At 30.3% G+C, this 21,851-nt stretch overlaps 1 protein-coding gene across 2 annotated transcripts; it reads left to right on the top strand.

Annotated features, from left to right (window-relative positions):
* The first annotated feature begins 7,791 nt into the window (after positions 1-7,791).
* LOC115967863 (metacaspase-3-like) lies at positions 7,792-18,865 on the top strand. 2 transcript variants are annotated; one of them, XM_031087017.1, is made up of 6 exons: positions 7,792-8,016; positions 9,009-9,314; positions 12,745-13,072; positions 13,345-13,456; positions 16,028-16,210; positions 18,661-18,865. In XM_031087017.1, exons 1-6 carry the CDS (start codon positions 7,989-7,991, stop codon positions 18,718-18,720), a joined length of 1,017 nt encoding a protein of 338 aa, XP_030942877.1. In that variant the 5' UTR covers positions 7,792-7,988; the 3' UTR covers positions 18,721-18,865. The 2 variants fall into 2 exon arrangements, with proteins under 2 accessions (XP_030942877.1, XP_030942876.1); XM_031087016.1 differs by lacking the exon at positions 7,792-8,016 and having other exon boundaries at positions 8,257-9,314.
* The last annotated feature ends 2,986 nt before the right edge of the window (positions 18,866-21,851 follow it).

The raw sequence follows: 21,851 nt of genomic DNA, 5'->3' as shown, positions 1-21,851 counted from the left end.
GCATCTATAAAATAAATAAATAAATACCTAAAAAGAGAAAAGCTTATTGCAGTTGTATAATCCATACTGTAAAATTTAACTAGGTAAAACACAGGAAAAGGGAATGTTCTTGGTTTTGTGGCCTGAGCACAGTAAACAATTTAATTAATATTTATATGATAATACAAATAAAAAGAATAAATTTCTAATATTTGACAATATTTACTCTATAAGGTCTAAGCAAACATTCAAGTTAGTTAACAACTTATGTAAGAAAAAGTTAAAAAAGGTTGCCGTTGCGTACATAGGAATTGCTCGCTCCTCCGTTTATGGCAGCAGCCATATCAGAAATATGGAAGATCGTTAGTCCTCAAACTACCTGACTCCTTATGTGAGCCTAAGCAATATGGTAATATGCTTTTTAAAGTAGCATGGTAGTGACCATTAGAGATTCACATTAGTACATGCATAATAGGAAAAAAAAAAATTATATATATATATATATATATATATATATATATATAATTTACAAAATTTTGCTTACAAATGACCCACATCAGTCTGTGTATAATTATGTAAATTTACAAATTTGCTAAATTCAGAGCAATTACATCAATCATGCTAAAATGGAAAAAAAAAATGATAAAATTTACATAATATGACATAAAAAGGACTCGCATCAGATTGTCTAAACTTGTGTAAAGATACAATTGTATTACACTAACAGTGTATATTTACACGGATATTGTAGTTTTCTATTATATTATTTTATTAATTTCTACATTTTTTTATATTATTTTTACTCTCACTTTTCATTCTCTCTCACACCACTATTGTCTCTCCCCTCTCATCTCTCATCTCTCTCTCTCTCTCTCTCTCTCAACTTCCTTCCTAGTCGTTCTTCGATTAGGAACTCAGTTTGATTTTTTCTTGGTAGCGCCACATGGCCTAGATCTTTGATGAGCGATTTGATTTTCGCTTTTGGGCAGCCTCGATCTTCTCCTCAAGGTGTTGGTCCTCCTTGACTTTGTGTCTCTATTGGGTAGTGTTGATAGATTTGTATAACCCCGAGTCTAATTTTCAATTTTAGTAGCCCATTTTTTATTGATTTATTGTTGTGAATTTTTTTTTTTGTTACCTAAACAAATAGGGTTTAATATTGGAGATTGTAAAGAATTGGATATGGTTGGGCGTGATTATCAAATGGGCATCATTGATTTGGTTGTTATGGGTAGATTCATTAGCTAATGTTGTTTGATGATGAGTGATGATCGATATTGTTTGGCGGAGGGGAAGGGAGAATATGGGAAAAAGGAAAAGAAAAAAGATTAAAATATAATAAAAATACAACATTTTAATAAATTAGAGGGTAGAATACATAATCTAACGTGGGTTTTTTGAAAAAGTCGTGTGTTAAATAGAAAAAATAGGTTCTTATACTAAACTAGATAACAATTTTTATACAAATTGATGCGAATGCTTTAACCATGTAAATTTACACTAATATTATTAATTTTGTATTTAGTTGTTTAATATTTCTTTACGTATCTTGAGGATGAAGGAAGAGAGTGAATGGTAGTTGTTATGTGTGAAAAAAGATAAACAATTTAAAAAATTAAGAAAAATTGATATTTTGATGAAATGTAATGTAAAAAGTAAAATAGATAATCTAATGTGAAGTGTTTTGAAAAGTGAGTATTTAAAATTCAAAAAATAGGTTTTTATACTAAAATAGATAGAAATTTTCGTACGAGCTGATGCAAATGTTCTTAGGTAGAAACAAGTTCAAGTTTTTCAACCAAGCATTTATGTATCTTAGAAAAAGCTTGTTCTAAGCTGTAAATGGCCAGAGTATTAACATTTGGCTTGGGAAACCAAACATGGCTCTAGTTGAAAAGAAAGTTGGCTTTTTAGTTGTAAATGGCCGAAGTTCTAAAAGCTCTCGGATACAATGTATCACAATTCTTAGAAATGTTTTGATACGGGTTTCAATACACACCTGCTTAACACATACAATTTAATCCTATCAAATTTATATAATCTAAGGTTATATAATCTCTCTCATACAAATTTTTGATGTCCTTGTCAAAGTTAACATTATATTGCTAATTGCAATGCTCTCAAGTCATAAAGAGGTTTGATATCAATTCATTCAAATCCATACAATCCAAAGTATCACATCATATCTTCTCAACTTCCTTTTTTGTTGGTATAGTGTGGTGGGAGACAATTTAAAAGTTGCCAACCTCTTTCAATTAGGAATGGCAACGGGTTCGGGTTTCTTTATGCCCGAACCCGACCCGTGGGCCTAACCCTAAAACCCGAACCCACTCCGTTTAATAAATGGGTTTTTTTTTTTTTTTTTTTTTAATGCAAACCCACCTCGTTGGGCCCCGCAGGCTCCACCAGCCACTTCAGGGTCTTATCTAAAGGCCTTATAATCCATGGCCATACAATCCTAAAAAAAAAAAACGAATTTCCCTTTCAAACATAGAATCACAAACACAAACTCACAGATTTGAAATAGGACATGAACCCAAAAATAAAAATTGGAGAACTCGGTCTACCAAGGCTCTATCTCCAATCTCGGACTCCTACTCGGCCTCTCTCTATCTCAGACCACCAAGATCTCCGATGATCGGCGGTGGTTTCAGCCATCAATCCCACCTCTAGGCCGAAGCTCAAGCCTAACCTCAACACTACCAAGAGCTCCTCTGATCATCACCAAAGGGCCTTTCTACCTATCACGGCCTAAACCTCACACATCTCTCACTGATCTAACCTCTGTGCTTCTCCCTGGCAAATGGAAATCACCACATGATGAGAGTGAAGGTGAGGGTGGGTCGGTGAGTGAATGAGAGTGAGGGTGAGGGTGAATAGGTGAGACCGTGTGGGGTGACTTGAGAGAAAATGAGACTGAGAGTTGTTGAGAGTGAGGTGAGAGCACTGAGAGAGAGGCGGCTTGAGCTAAGAGAGACATCGGAGAAATGAAAACAGGGTTAGAGTTTTGATATAAGTGACATATATATATAGGTAGGTATTTTAGTAATTTTACTTTAAGTTTAAACGGGTCAGGTTGGGTCTGGGTTCAGGCCGGGTTTTTACCAAAACCCGGACCTAACCTGGACTTGCTTCGATTTTTATTTTTATTTTTAAAAAACCCAAACCCGACCCAATTCTTTATCAGGCAGGGTAAAACCCGACCCCTTAGGGTTGTACCAAGTCGGGTACCTACGGATTGGACATAAATTGCCATCCCTACTTTCAATATTCTTAGCATGGCTATAATGATCATATGTTACGTTCTCTTTGACAATGAAACTTATAATGTTCATAAGATTGCCTTAAATCCCCATTTTGAAAATATACCCAAAATATCTAGAGTATTTTCTCCAAAAAAACAACACGTCGATCCACATACTGGCAAGACAAATTCCGAAACCGGTAGACTGCAATGTCAAAATCATATTGGAATAGTGAACAAACAACAAAGGCATCAAATCAATTTTTTTTTTATTGCAATTGAAAATATAAGAGTGAATTTGTTGCATCATGTACAAAAGCATTCCATGATTTTCATCATAGTTAGCATAGCATATGATCATAAGAATCATTATAGTTTTTCCACAACAGTGTTCGTCAATGGTGTTAGTAGTCAGGGATTGTGCCGGATTTGGTCTTGCCTCTAAAGTTTGTGTCTACCTTCATATTCCATCTCTCTGTTGTCACACCTAGGTTGGTGTGGTTTCTTTAAGGAAAACATATATTTATGGGATTCTAGCATTTAGGTATATTTTCAAATTGGGGAAGAGGAGGCAAGAAGGAGACGGCTAGTATCTTAAAGATGGTCTCATGAGATCACCCTCTCACATCATGTGACACCCCTACATATTGTGAGAGAAACATCTCTTTAGACCTCTATTGCACAATTGAAGGAAGCTTATATATGTAAACTAGTTGAGTTTTCATATGATATGCAGTGCAACTTATTATTAGTTTTCTCTAATATTTTAATAAGATTTAGCTTAACTGATTGATACCACAATTTCCACTAAAGACATTTAGGATTCAGATTGCCGTCCTCAACTATTGATGTATAACAAAATTTCCTTGTAAAAAATGGTAATCTTTAGTTATTTTATGGACAAAATAGAAAGACACTAAGAATAGTATAGTGATTTGATCATACTATATATATTTGTTTATAAATTGAAAATTCCTTGATGTAGTGGCTCATATAGATAGGCATATTTCATGCGTACTAAAAAATGAAAATATATATACTTCAATTTTTAAATTTTTTTTTTTTTTTTTTTTTTTTTACATTCTTAATTTTGTGTTTCTAAATATATTTTCCTTTTTGTTGGACATTGTTTCAATTGTTGCAAAAAACAACTAAATTCGAGCAAGAATACTATATTTCAAAGCAAATGTTCCTCATATTAAAAAAAATCAATTTTTTCTCCTATAAATCTTAGAAAAATGATATTAAAATTTTGTTATGCTTAAAATAATCAATATAACAAAATAAACATATTTATTCTATTAGTTATCTTTCTAATTATATAGAATAAATACTACAATGTTAGTTATCCCTGCGCCCCCCCCCCCCCCCCCCAACACACACACACACACACACACACACACACACACACACATTACATGTCACAAAAAGGAGTTATGAAATTTAAAGGGATAAGATTAATTTTAGTGAATTCACAAATATTTAATTTCTTTTTATGGTTTTTGTGTCAATTGTTGACAAAACAACTAAACATGAGGAAGAATGTCATATTTTAAATCTATTATTATTATTCCAATTTTCTTATATAGAGTTTATAAAAAGAATCATATAAATTCATTTAATATAAATAATTAATGTACAACTATTGATAATTAATATATGTATTTACTCTATTGGTTAATTCAATGAACTAATAATATATATATATATATATATATATAATTTTGAATTGGATATTTTATCATTTACCCCACTTGTGGTCACATGCAACTGCTATAGTTTACCACCCAAATAGATGGTGGGGTGCTACTTGCAGGGATTGTCACAATTGGTGCCGTAGTTGTTAATTTTGTAGTTTAGGGTAGATTTCTATAATTAACCTTGCTTTCCCCCTTTAATTTTGACAATTAGATAGATTTGGGTTTACTTTTTTGGAATCTCTACATATTTTTTGGAAAATTTAATACTATCTCCATCCCACTTTGTTTGTCCTCTATTCCATTTTGGGATGTCCCAAAATAATGTCCTATTTCTAAAAATAAAAGTCATTAATTTACTAATGTTCCGATTATACCCCTACTTTAATTTCAAAACTATTTGAAAAGAAAACTAACAAATATTTAAAAAATCAATTTAATTGAAACACATTTTTAGTTGCCTCATTAAGAATAACTCTTTTTAAAAAAAAGCTGATAAATTTATTTAAGAATAGTTTTAAAAATTTATAAATTTTTATAAGGCAAACAAGACAATAAATGATATTCCCTTAAAAAGTTTGACTTTTCAAACAGGACAAATAAATTGGGACGAAGGGAGTAGTTAGGAAAGAGAAGAATTTGAACCTTTGATGCTTTATTTGAAAATGAGAAGATGCGCTAACTAATTAAATTACAAAACTCTTGACATGAAATCTCTTCATCCTACTCTCTCCATTTTTGGCCTAATTAATAAATCTCTTTTGCTTAATATTCTAGCTTCTAATGAATTTAGCATGCATCATCTAGTGCCTAATTAGTGAATTTGCCTGTGTTGTTATAAGCTTATAATCCTTGCGAGACTACGCTTTAGTCTTATTCCAATGGTAGTGACCTACATCTCACACAACACAACTCTATGTACGTGTAAAAGGAATAATGAAACCGGATTGATATTGTGAACGCTTGTCATTTCAGTTAATTAGCCGTCGATGTATATGCCTTTCATAACCTAGTACTTCATTTGAAAAGACACCTATCAGATGCCTTCGCATAATCTATTGATTAGGAAAGCCTCATGCTTTAGACTCACCAAGATTTTTTTTTTTTTTAATCTTTTATCAAACGGGATTATTATTCTATCTTGTTCCAATGTCAAATATAAAAAAAAAGTTGATAGCAAACATGTCACACACAAGAACATCTATGCATACATCATATTTATGGATGCATGTCGCAACTCTATAGAGCTTATGCCATTTGTTGATATTCTATTATATTTATATTTAAAAAATTAACTATTTTTATTTTATTTTATAAAAACGTAGTCTTACATAATATCATTTTACTAAAAGTAATTTTTATTCATTTATTTTTACTCTTTTTATTTTATTATTTAATTTTAACTATAATTTTGAAATATTATTTTTAGTTTACATATGATTTTTAATAAATTTCATGGAAATAATGCTTATTTTATAACAAAAAGTGATGCTTAATTCTAGTAATCTAATGCACTACCAAAAAAAAAAAAAAACGTCTATACCAGTGCTTTCAAAACGACAGTATAATCTAACCGTCGCAATATTACGACGGTTCAATACTGATGCTAGAAAGCGTTGATATAGCCCAAATGGACTTCTTGGTGGTTCTATCCTAGCGTTTTGAAAGTGCCGCTATATATATAAATTGGCTATAAAAACGCCACTATAGGTATTTTATAATGAGAATGTTCAATACTGATGCTAGAAAGTGCTGATATATGGACTTCTCGGTGGATCTATCCTAGCGTTTTTTTAAAAAAAAAAAAAAAAAAACATAATGTGGGCTAAATCCTGTAAGATCACGAAAAAGGAATATGATAATGGGGGAAAAAAAAAAAAAAAAAAAAACCAGATCCGCCCTGGACTAGTTTACATTTTTCTAATTATTTACATTGAGCTTTTTATTTTATTTTTAGCTTTTGGTTAAGCAAAAGTGCGAATGAGAATCTAAGAGACCAAGAAGAAAGGGAAAGCAATTGCAGCCACCGAATAAAGGTTAAGGCATGTGATTCTTGCTTTCCAAATTGAGAGAGAATAAAGTGAAAAGGGAGTTCAATTGGACGCCAACGATTTTGCACCCTTGGTATATAGATTTTCGTGAGCTATGATTACGACGTTTTAAGGAAAATTATATTTTATCCTATTATTTTATAGTTTGAGTGTATTACAAATTAAAATTTCATAGGCTTAAAAAAAAAAATTAAAATTTCATAAGTTACAAACCCTATAATTTGTGGAATTTCAAATTATTCCTTATAATTTCATAAATTACAAATTAAACCATGAACTTTTGAATTTGTTTCAATTCAATTCATCTCTTTGTGTCTCTCCATCACCGATCTCGTTTCTCAACATTTGAATCGAAATTGATCTAAAGATTCATAATTTTAATTTTTCGTTAGCATTTTCTTACGTTTTGGGCTAGTATAATCATTTTTGTGTATTTAATAAAATATGAATTAGTTGGAGAATATTTTACTAAGTATTTCTTAGATTAAATAATAGATAGTGATGACCATGAATTGTTAATATTGGTTATTTTAGTGCACATTGTAATTAATAGTATGTATTTTAATATTGTGTATTTTTTTTTCCTGGTCATAGGCGGCCTTAAGGTTGATTTGTTTAGACTTTTTGGAAGACTAAAATGACATTTTAAAATTCAAAACTCTGTTTTACAACCGTTACTTTTCAAAGTTTTTTATTTTATTTTATTTATTTTTTATTTTTAAGCTCATTTTAAATTCAAAACATAGTTTTCCAACCGTTTATACAAACACACCCTTAATGGGACAAACTTGTATTTTGAGTTTTGATAATGGAAAGGCTCCTGCTTTTTACCTGTTAAAATATTGGTTGGCTTATTAAAATTCAATATATTTTGATTATATGTATATGTTGTGTTGGTGTGAGGTGTACAAAGTAGGAATATGAGAGAGTGCAAGTGTCTTGGTGTAGTTCACCTTCCTCACACAAACTCCATTCTAAATATTCTTGCAGCAACATCGCCTGCTTGTTTTTGTTCTCATGGAGGGCTCTTCATCTTTATCATCAGGTGTGTTATGTCTGCGTCCTCATTTATTTGATAAATATAGTGTATGATTCTTGATAGTTTGGTAAATGCTTTATTCCTTTTGTTATGTGGAACTCAGTACAAATTTTTTCAACTTTAAGTGGAAGTTAGTACAAGAATTTCAACTTTTTAAACTTAAAAATTTTATGGTTTAATTTAGCTTGAAATTTCTCCTAGACTATTGGGTTTAATTGATAACTTATAAAACTATAAAGTTTAATTTAGAATTTTCATAAATTATAATATGTAAAATGTAATTTCGTCTACATTTTATTTTACTGAAGGGAAAAGGAAAAAAACAGGAAAATATTCTTGGCTTCGGGGTTGGAGCTTTGCCCCATAGGAAGACCAACCTTGCAAAGCACTAGCTTTCTTTATATTATTTCTTTAAGAATTAAATTCTTTTCTGTTTCTTAGTACTAATTCATGCCCTTTTAGTTTTTTTTACCCAAAATTTAAGCAATTGTAGCTCTTGTAAGTATAAATTTTTTTAAACAGGTTAAAAAAAATATAATCACTTCTATATCTTTTTCTTTCCCCCTTTCACATTTAGCAAATAGTCTTAAGAGTCAGCGTTATCAATTATAAATAAGCATACACAAGGTTTGCATTCTTCAAAGGAGAAGGTGTGAATTCAGGGCCGCCATTCGTACAAGCTTTGAGGTCGGTGTAGGGCTCTGAATATAACTTTTCTACAAAGTTATGTTCTAGCATTTTGAAGGGTGTCAATTTATTAACAGTTATATCAATAAGCAAAAGTCAAAAGTTTCTCATTCTATATATCCCCGCCGAAAATAAATTATTCTAGATTTCATGCATATTCAATGAATTCGGCTCAATAAAGAGTGTCTATATAGCTAGCTAGCTCTTTGGCCAGGAAAATTTATAGGCAAAAATGGAAAAAACCAAACGGTGCAATACACAACATTCAGTAACAAAACCGCAGTCAAAATGCAAATGTTTTGTCCCAACAGGCGGGCAGTCAGGTGACAACCAAGAACGGCATCATCGGTTTACACAATTTGTTAAAATTTTTGCTGAGAGGTTCAAGAATAAGCTCTCAAGCAGTGGTGAAAGCACAAATGTTTCCTCAATGAATGTTAAGCCATCTGGGACAGGTTCTGCAGAGACACACCCAAGGAAGAGGGCACTTCTTTGTGGGGTTACTTATAAGAATAAGAAATACAAGCTCAAGGGAACTGTTAATGATGTGAAGTCCATGAGAAAATTTTTGATTGATAAATATGGTTATCCCGAAGAATGCATTCGCGTCCTCACAGGTAATTACCAATTATTATTTGTCTATATGATCTGAATATTGGTGCTTTTACACACAACATATATGCATGTATGCCATCCACAAGTTTCCTAAATTTTAATACAAACATATGGACTACTATTTCCTCAATTGTTTCCTTTGGATATCTTTCCTTATTGTTATGTTATTGTTCACATGTTTATTGGAGTTTGCACTCCCTTTGAAGTTTTAGGACAATGCAAGAGTACTGAAACAAGCCAACAAGAACTGCTACAAACACCGAATAAGCCACCCAAAAAAACACTCTCACATTTCAAATAGGAAATGGAGATTTGGACCATGATTTTCCATAAAGGAAACTAAACAATGACACTAAGTTATAAAACTCTTAATTTGGTAGGATGTTAAGGTACTAGCTAGCTGTAACTTGGGTTGGTCTGGTATGGTTGCATTGGTTAAGAGATAGGCTCAATTGTTAGCTGTAGCTGATGTAAGCAATTTGTAACTAAGAGATTAGGTTGTGTGCACATGCTTAAAAAGCAGTAGTTAGTTTGTTAGTTGATGGTTAGAACCAGTAAAAAACTAAGCAGTTACTCGTAAGCTGTTACTGTGGTCTACTGCAACTGTATCCATGAAAGGAGAGTCCTGTACGGGAATGAACCATATATGATGATGAATAATACTGAATTAGCTCTCTCTCGGAGGCTTAACTAGTCTTTACCTTACCATTAAGCACTAAAGAACCCCTTTGTTCTTATCAGAGGACAATTTTAAAAGCGGTCTACCTATGGACGCACTCAAACCTTGGTTAAACCTATACCTAATTTTTCAACATATATATATTTGATGTTAACTTGTAATTGGATTACAAGACTTATATATAAGGCTACAACAGATACTTTTCAAAGAAATGAATTTCGGTGTGCCAATTACAAAATGACGTTTAAGCATATTATAAATTTGAGTGTGTTGCTTGAATTTTCTTTTGAAAAAAGTCGTAAAATGATAAATAGAGAATATGCTTGACTTACCCTAAAATATTTCTAGTATATATATATATATATATAACAAAATCAAGATGTCATAAAGTGATAAATATAGAATATGCTTCACTTGTTATATCAACTTTTCCTAAAATATTTCAAGTAATATATATACATATATAATATTTTCTTGTTATTTTTTAAATCTTGTCAGCAACTAAACTTTTATGAGTTAACAAAGATTTTTTTTTCATTTTCTATTTCCCTCAACTAGTTTAGCTCTTTGAGTTAATCTAAAGGAAAAAACGAAAGACAATTTTTTGAATAGAACAAAAAAAGACGCAGGATTTTTAGAAAAGTTTTATTATATGATATCATATATTTAATGCTTTCACATTGATTATTATATGTATTAGAACCATTTTCCCTCTTACTTGTATGTGTTTGTTTCTTAAAAAAAAAAAAAAAAAAAAAAACATCAATTACTTTCAATAATGTATTTGTATCATTGAAAAATTTATATATAAAATTCCACTACTAAACTATATATATAAAGCTGTTTTAATTTTTTCTTTACATAAAATATTTTCTTGGAAAAAGAGTTTTTAATGGAAATTATATTCTAAAAATGAGTTGTTTTTCTTGTGTTTGGCTGACTCTAAAAAGGATTATAGAAGTGTTTTTATGTCATTTGACTTGTACAAAAAATTATCAGTATTTCATGCATGTACGGTGGTGATGGTGAGTGTGTGATGACGGTGGTGACTGATGACTATGTCAAAGATAGTGGGGTTGTGGTAGCCATGATGGTGTGCTAGTGGCAAAGTTGGTATGGTAGCGACGGTGGTGATTACAATAGCTAGTATGGTGGCGTTGGGTTTGAAAGTAGTGGAACATGGTGACATGGGTGTGGTAACAGTGGTTTTGTGGGCGAGGTGAGTGTGGCAGTAAAGGGGTTGTTGTGATGGGCTGGTAGTAGCACCATGGTGGTGGCGGTGGCGGCGATAATAGGTATAGTGGCATCCACATTCTGCAATAGTGTGGCTGTAGTGGCAGTGGTTGTAGTGGGAGGCACAGATCGTGATTAAGGTAGTATTAGTGGTGAAAACATGGTGGAGATAAACGACGGATGGTGGTGGTGGTTATAACTTATAATGCCAAAATGAATGGAGGTGGTGACTGGTGAGTACACAAAGGAAGTAATAGAAAATGTTATTTATTTATTTATTTTTCTAAAAAGCAGATTTTTTTTTCTAGTTCTCAAAATTAGAAAAGTTTTATTTCCCTATTTTGGGTTACTTTTTGTTGACTTTGAAAAATATTTTCGAAAGATTTTTTTTGTTGCATTAAACACTATAAAAATGTTTTCCATGTAAAAAAATGTAGTGTTGTAATAAAAAAAATTTGTTTTGATATGATGTAATAAAACAATTTATTCTACATGATTCTAATCACCTTAAATATTGAACTTTGTTTGTTCTTAGGATTAGTAAGGTTATCATCTCCAGTTGATTAATTATTATTATTATTATTAGTATTATGCATTCCATTTTATATTAATGTGTGTTTATCAAGTTAGTAATATTTCATTCATTAATTTAATTTTCCTTTCATTAACTAAGTAAAAATTCTATTTAGACCCGGCCCTTATGCAATTTATTTAATAGAATTATTTATTTATGTTAAATCACGCAATTGCTAAGTTATCCTCACAAATATGTAGTTCACCACAGTTACGGGAATCCAAATCTTAAACTAAAAGCAATAAACACAAGTCACAATTTATTATTGAAGTAGAAAATTATAGAAAGAATCTTTTTTAAAGGAAAAACTACTCCGAGAATCCAATCCCGTAAAAAATTCACTAAGGAAAGAAAGTTACAACAGCCTCTTAATTATGATAAGCAAATCTTAGGTAAATTATCAATAAGGCATTAAAAGTTTTTTAAGCGAACCTTAGTTAGGTAAAATGATATTTTTAAATTATAGTTTTTTAAGCGAATATCACATAGGCAAAACAACATTTTTCAAATTATGGATAACTTATGTGAATTCAAACATGATTTATAGGTGAGTTTATTGTAATTACCCCTTAAAAAGATGTGCATATAATGTTTTTGCTTCAATTTTTGCCTCTAAGCTAGAATTACAACACTTCCCTCATTAATTTATTTAGAGAAAATAGTCTAGGAGATTAAGCCTATCAAGCTGGTTCTGGGATCATGAATTGGGAAAGCACTAATCACAATTGTATTATATCTCTGAAAGACCATTCACAATTAAGACTTCATCTGCTAACCTCCATGTAAAGCCTTCTTTGTTGGCTTCATTTTTTGGTTCATGCAGCCAAGTTGTATCTCCCTTGATAACTAGTTGATGTGTTTTTATTTTTATTTTTTTTAATTTTTTGTCCCCTCAACATATAATCCATAATTTGTCATTGGAAAAAACATTTATACCATAATACAGAAGAAGAAGAAGAAAATTTTAGTCCAACGAAGAAAAACATACAAGAATCTTTGAAATGGCTTGTGGAGGGTTCAGAATCTGGAGACTCATTGGTGTTCTACTTCTCTGGACATGGCTTACGGCAACCTGATTTCAATGACGAGGAGCGTGATGGGTTCGATGAAACTATTTGTCCTGTTGATTTTATGCAAGAGGGCATGATTCTTGATAATGATATAAATTCCACCATTGTTTGGCCACTCAAGGAGGGTGTCACACTTCATGCAATCGTCGATGCTTGTCATAGTGGAACTATTCTTGATTTGGAACACGTATACAACCGAGAAAGGTGTGTAATTTTATTTATATTTCACTTCTAGACTTCTAATTAGTAAAAGTAAAATGTCACATGTAAATAAATTAATTAGTGTTTAGACGTGATAATAAACATCAATTAGCATGAAATAAATATATAAATTTAATTCCTACTCCATCTATATAAAAAATTGTAAAGCATCGACGATTATGAAATTTTGGTACTAATTTATAATTAGTAGTTGGAAAAAACGTCATGACATTGTTTGTATACAGTACAAATTGTAATTGTTACTTTTGTCGCAGAAATGAATGGGAAGATAACAGCGCTCCGTCAAAAGCTAGAAAAAGTACAAGCGGTGGAATTGCAATTTGTCTCAGTGCTTGTGAAGATGATAAAATGGCTGCCGATACCACTGTAAGAAAATTTCGTAATTCAGTATTCCAAATTTCTTTTCTTATTTTTTATTTATGGTAAATCACTCTCAATTCTACTAGCTTATAACTCTCTATTTGCACATATACGATTAAGAATAACCATAATTATTTCTCAAAAACAGGAATAACCATAATTAGATACACATACAGTAACAATAACAAATAAAGTCTTATTCCCAAAATTTTTGGGTTGTCTATGGATCATCAACAGATTAGTTAGGATTGACCAAATGTATTATTTTTCTCCATTCTACTCTATTTATAATCATATTCTCTTTTACTTTCTTAATTACCATGTTTTTTTATATATCATTTCCATTAGTGTGATTTTTGGTTTTCTTCTATCTCTTTTTTGTTCTCTTATCTTGGATAAACTTGCTCTTCTTTAATGATGCATTAGTCGCTATTCTTTGAACTCATCAAACTATCCTCAGTGACTCTCTCTCATATTTTCATCAATAGGGACTACTCTTAACTTTAAGCAAATTTTTTCATATAGAACCTTATATTTCCCTATTTTTTCACTTATTCATCTTAACATTCTCATTGTAACTACACTTATTTCATGAATTTGTTGTTTTTTAACAACGCAACATTCAGTACCATAGAGCATAGCTAGTCTTATACAATTTTCCATTTAACTTAATAGGCATTCTACAACACTCTTGATGCTCTTTTCCACTTAATTCACTATGCTCTTATCCTATGATTCACATCATTTTCAATCTTTCCATTTTTTATAAATTATTGATCCAAGATGTCGAAAACTATCACTCTTTAGTATCTCTTAACCATCAAGTCATATCGCCCCTTTCCATTTCTATTTTAATTTAGTCATACTTAATTGGCGCTTTTAGATTTTAGAGCGTCTCACCAATTTCTAACTTGGTATCAACTTCATTTTTAGTTTCATCTACTAAAACTATATCATTTGCAAAAGCATACACCAAGAAACTTCCTCTTGCATTGATTTAGTGAGTTCATTCATCACTAGTGCAAAGAGATATGGACTTAATGATGACCCTTAATGCAAACTTACAGTAACAGGAAACTCACTCGTGATTTCTTCACTTATTCTTACGCTAGTTACCACTTCATTGTGCATATCCATAATCAGTTTAATATACTTTAGAGGAACTCCTTTTTTTTTTTATAGCCAAAAACCACTACATAACCTCTTTAGGAACCCTATCATATGATTTCTCTAAATCAGTTAAAACTGTATGAAGATATTCACAGGTTTTTCTATATTTTTCCAATAGACGTCTAAGTAAAAAATAAAAAAATAAAAAATTCCATGATATATAATCCTAACCTAAAACCAAATTGATTCTCCAATATTGTTGTTTCATGTCTTAAACTATGTTTAATCACCTTTTCCCTATGTTTCATATGTTGCTTATAAGTTTAATTTCATGGTAACTAGTACAATTTTAAATATTTGTTCTTATAAATAGGTATTAAAGTATTTCTCCTCCACTCACTAGACATTTTATTAGCAATTAAGATCTTATTGAAAATGTTTGTTAACCAACATGCATGTACCCACATCACCCAAGCACTTCCAAACTTCAATGGAGCACTTCCAAACTTCAATGGAGATTTCATCTAGTCCCATGGATTTTCCAATTTTCATCCTTCTTAATGCATCCTTTGCCTCAGTCATCCTAATTCTTCGAATGAATCTATGATTTCTAACCTCCATTGGGTTACCCAAATTACTCCAATGTCCAATCAATCATACTGTCTGCATAAAAATTGGTTGTCAAAATAACTTTTCCATCTCTCTTTAATTTGGTCTTCTTTCACTAACACTCTTCGATATTCATTTTTATTTCACTGAACACCATTCAGGAATCTTATTTTCATCTTTAATGCACCCAACTTGTTATATAAGTTATCATGAGCATATTTAGCTTCTTGGACAACCTTTTTTGTCTTCCTCTTAATCACTTTATACTTTTCTTCAGCAACATTGTCTCTACATTTAGGTAGCTTCTATATCTCTCTCTTTAATTTAATTACTGCTTGAACCTTTGTACTCCACCACCAAGTCATTTTATCTGGTCACCAACATCCTCTCTCTCTCTCTCTCTCTATATATATATATATATAAAGGGTATATTTTTATTGTATTATATACTAACATAATAAATTTGAATTGAGTCTTTTATATTTTTCAAGTTAAATCAACGAATTTGCATATAAATATAAATGTTACAAAATTCCTTCCTTCCCCAACCCCGCCAAAAAAAAAAAAAAAAACAAAATCAGATTATAATTGGAAGCCTATTTAATTGATACAAAATCAGAGTATAACTAGATGCCTATTTGGTATGAAATTGGAGAGTAAACCAGAAGCATATTTGAGTATATGATAAACTTCGTAGACATGCAAGCAAGATCACGTAAATGGTTGTAACAAATTGTTTTATTTAGCTATTTTAATTTCTTATTAATTTGTTATGAGACTAGGGCAACATTCTATGTGAAAATTTGTCTGTCCCGAAGAAAATTTTTTTACAGATTATATTACCATTAAAACGTGCAGGCTTTCACGGGAAAAGCAATGGCTGGTGCAATGACTTACCTTATGATCGAAACGGTCAGGAACAATACCGAAGTAACATACGGACTCCTACTGGATAAAATGCATGAGATGGTTGAACAGTTTAACAATAAATCATGCCTCGGAAAGTTCTTACCAAGAGTTTTATATCACAGAAAAATACAGGTTGGATTCCCTCGTATACATACAAAATGAGTTTGTTAATTGTTTAAAAATGTTTTGTCTTTTGCTTTTTTATTTAAAAAGAAAAAAAAAAACTTTTACATTTTTTTTTAAACGAACTAACTTTTAGGTTTTTATAGCACATTTAACATAAAAATTATCAAAAATCATATTTTTTGATAAAAGGAGACATAAATTTAAATTTATTTGTCCATTATTTCACTTTGAGCCACCTCAAAATATTTGTCCAATCTTTTTTGATAAACACAATAGAATTTTAATTTATTGTGTCATTTTCATGATAATTGCATTTATAATCAGAGCAAAAAAAAACTAATTAATTTTTGTGTAGGAGGAATTCGAAATTCAAAACTCTTATTTGATGACAAGACAATTTACTAACTGTGCTAACTAGATCCTTCTTGTCCAATTTTAGAAGAAAATGACCAGTTAATTCGTTTATAAAATTTAAAAATTAATAATAATAATAATAATAATAATAATAATTATTATTATTATTACTAGTCGCTAACCCGTGCGATGCACGGAAAAACTATTAGAAAATAATAAAGTATGCATATATTAAAAGACAATTTAAGTTCATGTGTGCTTGCAAGGGATATATTAAAAGCCTTATCTTTGAGACAAAGAGTTGATGTAAACAAACTAACCTTACATAAAACAAATTTTTTTAAAAAAAAAAAAAAAAACATAAAACTGATGTCACGGGAAATTCAGCCACATAGTAGTAATATATAAATCTCTTAAAACCTAAACCTAAACCTAAACTTAAACTTAAGGACTAAATATTTATGCGCCTTCTCTTGCTTTTCTGATGTATTTGGTTAAAAATATAAAACTGATGTCTCGGGAAATTCAGCCACATAGTAGTAATATATAAATCTCTTAAAACCTAAACCTAAACTAAACCTAAACGTAAGGACTAAATATATAAACAAACTAACCTTACAAAAGCTAAACTTTATAAGCTAAAATTTATACCGTGAGTTGTAGATATTGAATGCTATACCATGCGTTTAGGGCTTCCTACATCTAGAGAGAGAGAGAGAGAGAGTTTGCAGAAACCAAAGAAAATCTCTCTATAACTTAAGAAACACAATATACTAAAATCAAAGAGATAAAATTTTCAAAGGACAAAATATTATAGATAATTTAAAAGAATTTTGGTTTAATTCTTGAACACTGCAACTCCATAAAATTCATACTAATAATAATATTTTATGATAGAGCAGTTAGAATTTTGGTTTAATTCTTGAACACTGAATTGGAAATTGATTATATGAGTATTCAATGGAGAACAAAGTACTATGTATTAATTAATATATAAACAAAACTAACCTTACAAAAGCTGAACTTTATAAGCTAAAATCTATACCATGCATTGTAGATCTTGAATGCTTTAGGGCTTCCTACGTCTGGAGAGAGAGAGTTTGCAGAAACCGTGGCTTTATATTTCTTAACTTGAGAGAGGGGTAAGGTTGCTAGGGTTTTGTAGATCTTGAAATATTTAGGGCTTCCTACGTTTGGAGAAAGAGAGAGTTTGCAGAAACCGTGACTTTATATTTCTTAACTTGAGAGAGGAGTAAGGTTGCTAGGGTTTTGAGGAGTTATAATTTTTATTTATTTTTTATTTTTTATTTTTTAAATATTGTGCTGACGTGGAAAATTGTGGTGCCAGCAAAGGCTTCGATTTTATATATATATATATATATAGATTATGTTACATACAAATATACGCATGGGCCATATCCTTTATTTTATTCAAGGTTTAATATTTGAAAGTTTATAAAGGAAATTTTGAAAGGTTCTATTTTTTTTTTTTTTTTTGAAGACAAATTATGCAATTATATTCTGTGAAAAAGTTAACAAACAAAATGGAACGGGAAGTACAATTTCTTTTCTTTTTTTGAGTTTAATTTCCTTATTTTTTTAGTATTATATTATAATTAAGCTAAAATCTACATTGTACCTTTAAAATTTACTATTTTTTATTGAGAAATAAAATTTACTTGAATTGTCATTTTCATCTTTAAAGTTTAGTTTATCTTATTTTAGTTCTTAAATTTTAATATTCTTGTCAAGTTGGTCATTTTGTCTATTTACATTTATAAAACTGATACTTTCACATGTGTGATACATCGTCATTTTAACGGCAATTTTATAGATAAAAATAGACAAAAGGACCAGTTTGACCCCCCAAAAAAAAAAAAAAAAAAGTTTAACGACTAAAATAAATTTGTATAAATAAGGACTAAAATAAATTAAACTTAAGGACCAAATAGATAACTATTTTGATTCTCAAAAAAAAAAGAGAATAGATAACTATTTCATTATAACTATTTCCGAAAACTGACCAACTATAAATGCTTCATATAATTTTATTAGTCCTAAAGTATTGTTTCTATGCATATGGATTTTATGGAGGAGTGCAGAATGCTCTGCTATCATCTTCGGAAACGTTTAATGTTTACGAGAAGAAATTTCTGCTGTAAATCCTATGTGATGGAAGGGTGTAAATCACGAAGAAATCTCTGCTGAAAATCCTGTGCAGAGAGGGAAGTGAGAATCAAAACAAGCTGTAATTGTTAAGACGAGTGTTCTTTCTAATAAGTACAATGAATATATTTTGAAAATTAATGAGCAGTTGCCAATATGGCTAATGCATGCCCTTTACAACTTTTATGCTGAATTTGAGAATTAGGGTGTAAAGAAGGAAAGGCGCACTACCAAAAAAAAAAAAAAAAAGGACTATCCCAGCACAAGTGATTATATGATCTCATTTAACTTTTTTTTTTTTCCCCTCCTATTTTTACTATCTATTTTATTATCCAGTTTTAATTATATTATTAAAATATTTTTTAATTTACATATAATTCGTAATAAAATTGTGCATCATACCGACATAATACTAATTTTATAAGTAAAAGTTATGCTTAATTTATTTAATATTTTATTTTAGATAGATAGTGAAGGAGGGAGTGGTGGGGTGTGAACTATAGAGATGAAACACCTTGTAACACTAATGTGATTACCACTTGCCAATAATCTTTTTTTTTTGATAGGCTTGCCAATAACTTTGAACCCCATAGTGATGCTTAATTGGAGTAATCTAACGAAATGTTTGAAAATAAAATGTGCGCTAAATATGGTCCATCACTTTTTTCTTTTTTGAGAACCAAATATGGTCTATCACTAAATTTGTATCACTTTGAAAATATTTATTTATATTGAGCTTTTTGTTATGTAAATGCGCGAATGGGAATCCATGAAACCAAAAAACAAAGGAAAAGCAGCTATATGCTGTCCATCGTCGGCCACCGAATAAAGCATAGGGCATCACATTCTTTACAAAGTGATAGAATAAATTGAAAAGAGATTGTATGGGTTCAATTGGTCGCTAATCATCGCAACCTTTCTGTGATATAAATTTCGATAAACTATGGTATAAGTGTAGAACATTTGGGGAAAAATTATACTTTGAACATTATTATTTGTGTGGATTAATCCTTGTAATTTTGTGTGTGTATATATATATATTAAGTGGAGAAGAGGGATTCAAACCCTAAACCTCTCTATTAAAAACTCCAAAATAAATATCATTGACTCATAAGTTACAAATAAAGCACAATAATTTAGGGAGTTTCAAATTAAATGTCATAGTTTCACAAATTAGACATTAAACCATGAATTTTTAAATTCATTTTAATTTAAACAATCTCTTCTCTCTCTCCACCACACTAACCGCATGGTTCAGGATTTTAATTAATTCAAACATAATTAAAAATTCATAATTTGATTTTTAAGTTATATAAAATAATATGGTTAAATAAGAAATCTCCCCAGACTATTGGGTTTAATTTAAAACTAAGAAAATTTAAATTTAAATTATAAATTATAATGTTTAAAATGAAATTTCTTCAACATTTTATTTTACTTAATAAGAAAAAAAAGGAAAAAACCCTTGGATTTGGCGCTTTGCCCATAGAAAGAAATACAAATTCATTATACCACTCATTGTATTTCATTTTATGGTCCACCAATTATGTCATGCCATGTGTTTGATTTTTTTTTTTTTCATTTTAAACTTTGATTATTTTATAAGAAAATTAAACAAATATGTAGTAAATTTTGATTGATATAACATAAAATAAAATACAAAAAATGGTACAGAGAATTTATATTTTATAAGAAGTCCAACCTATTCATTATTTTTAAGCATAAAAGTTTTAAAAAAAAAAATGTGCATAGGTTGAGGCACTCTAAAAATGGAAGCAAGAGTTACATGAAAAAAAAAAAAAACGGAAGCAAGAGTAGTACATGCAATCAGTGCAGCACTGTAACAAAAATGGAGACAACAATTCATTGTACAAAATGCAAATATAAGGTCTTGGTCCGGATATTCAAGTACCAACCAAGGACAGGATCAGCGGTTTGCCACAATCAAGTAATTTTGCTCAGAGGTTGAAGAATGAGAAGGGAAAACAGATAGGTCTACATCAATATCCTATTCCAGTCCTCAGCCCACATTCAAGCAGTGAAAGCCAAACGTTTTTTCTCTGAATGTAAAGCTATCTCGAACAGGTTTTTGTGAGACACACCCAAGGAAGAGTGCTCTTCTTTATGGGGTTACTTATCAGAAACAGAAATACGAGCTTAAAGGAAACAAGTCTATGAGAGATATGTTGATTGTTGATTATTAACTTTTTGGTTATCCAGAAAAATGCATTCGCGTCCTCACCGGTAATTTCTAATTATTAATTATTAGTACCTGTCTTATGATCCGAATAGTACATAAAAACAAAGATATATGTGGTTTTTTTATGCTGAGTTTCTAAATTCTAATACAAATATATTGGGAAAATTTTCTTCCATTCTTTAGTTTAAATAGTATGTAGGAGACAATCTCAATGTCTTTATTTATTTTTATGGGTAAATTGAAAATTACACTCCTAAAGTTTGGAGGTATTTAGATTTTACACTCTAAAGTTTTAGAATTTAGATTTTACCCCTTGAAGTTTGAGAGTGCTTGGATTTTATACTTTAATGTTTCAAAATTTGGATTTTAACCCCTCAAGTTTGGTATTGTTTGAAAATTAAACTCCAAATTCTAAAATTTTAGGGTGCAAAATCCAAACATCCTTGAAAATTGGGAAGTAAATCCAAATACTCCTAAAATTTAGGAAATAAAATCCAAATTTTGAAAAGTCAGGGTATAAAATCCAAACATCTACAAACTTCACGGGGAAAAATCCAAATTCTAAAATTTCAGGGTATAAAGTCAAAATATCCCAAAACTTTAGGGGTATAATTTGCAATTTATCATATTTTTATTTGATTATTCATACAATGATCGGAGTTTGCATTTTCTTTGAAATTTGGAGCAGAACATAACATACAAAGCTTTAAGATCATAAAGGATTTTCTCTAACTGAGTTCTCCATTTAACTGATGAGGCAGAGGTAGGAGGATTGAGAGGGATAATTACACCCTACACCCTTGTAAATATTTAAAAAGAAATGTGAAAATAGCATTTGGGTTCATACATTTTGAAGTCACAGTTAATCACATTCCTGTTACTTTAACTTACTATCAATTTGGTTCTTATCATCAACTCATTAACGAA

Source organism: Quercus lobata, chromosome 11, assembly GCF_001633185.2.
Source record: "Quercus lobata isolate SW786 chromosome 11, ValleyOak3.0 Primary Assembly, whole genome shotgun sequence".
NCBI lineage: Eukaryota > Viridiplantae > Streptophyta > Magnoliopsida > Fagales > Fagaceae > Quercus > Quercus lobata.
The sequence above is the reverse complement of the archived record's forward strand: the minus strand, read 5'-3'. Positions and strand labels throughout refer to the sequence as shown.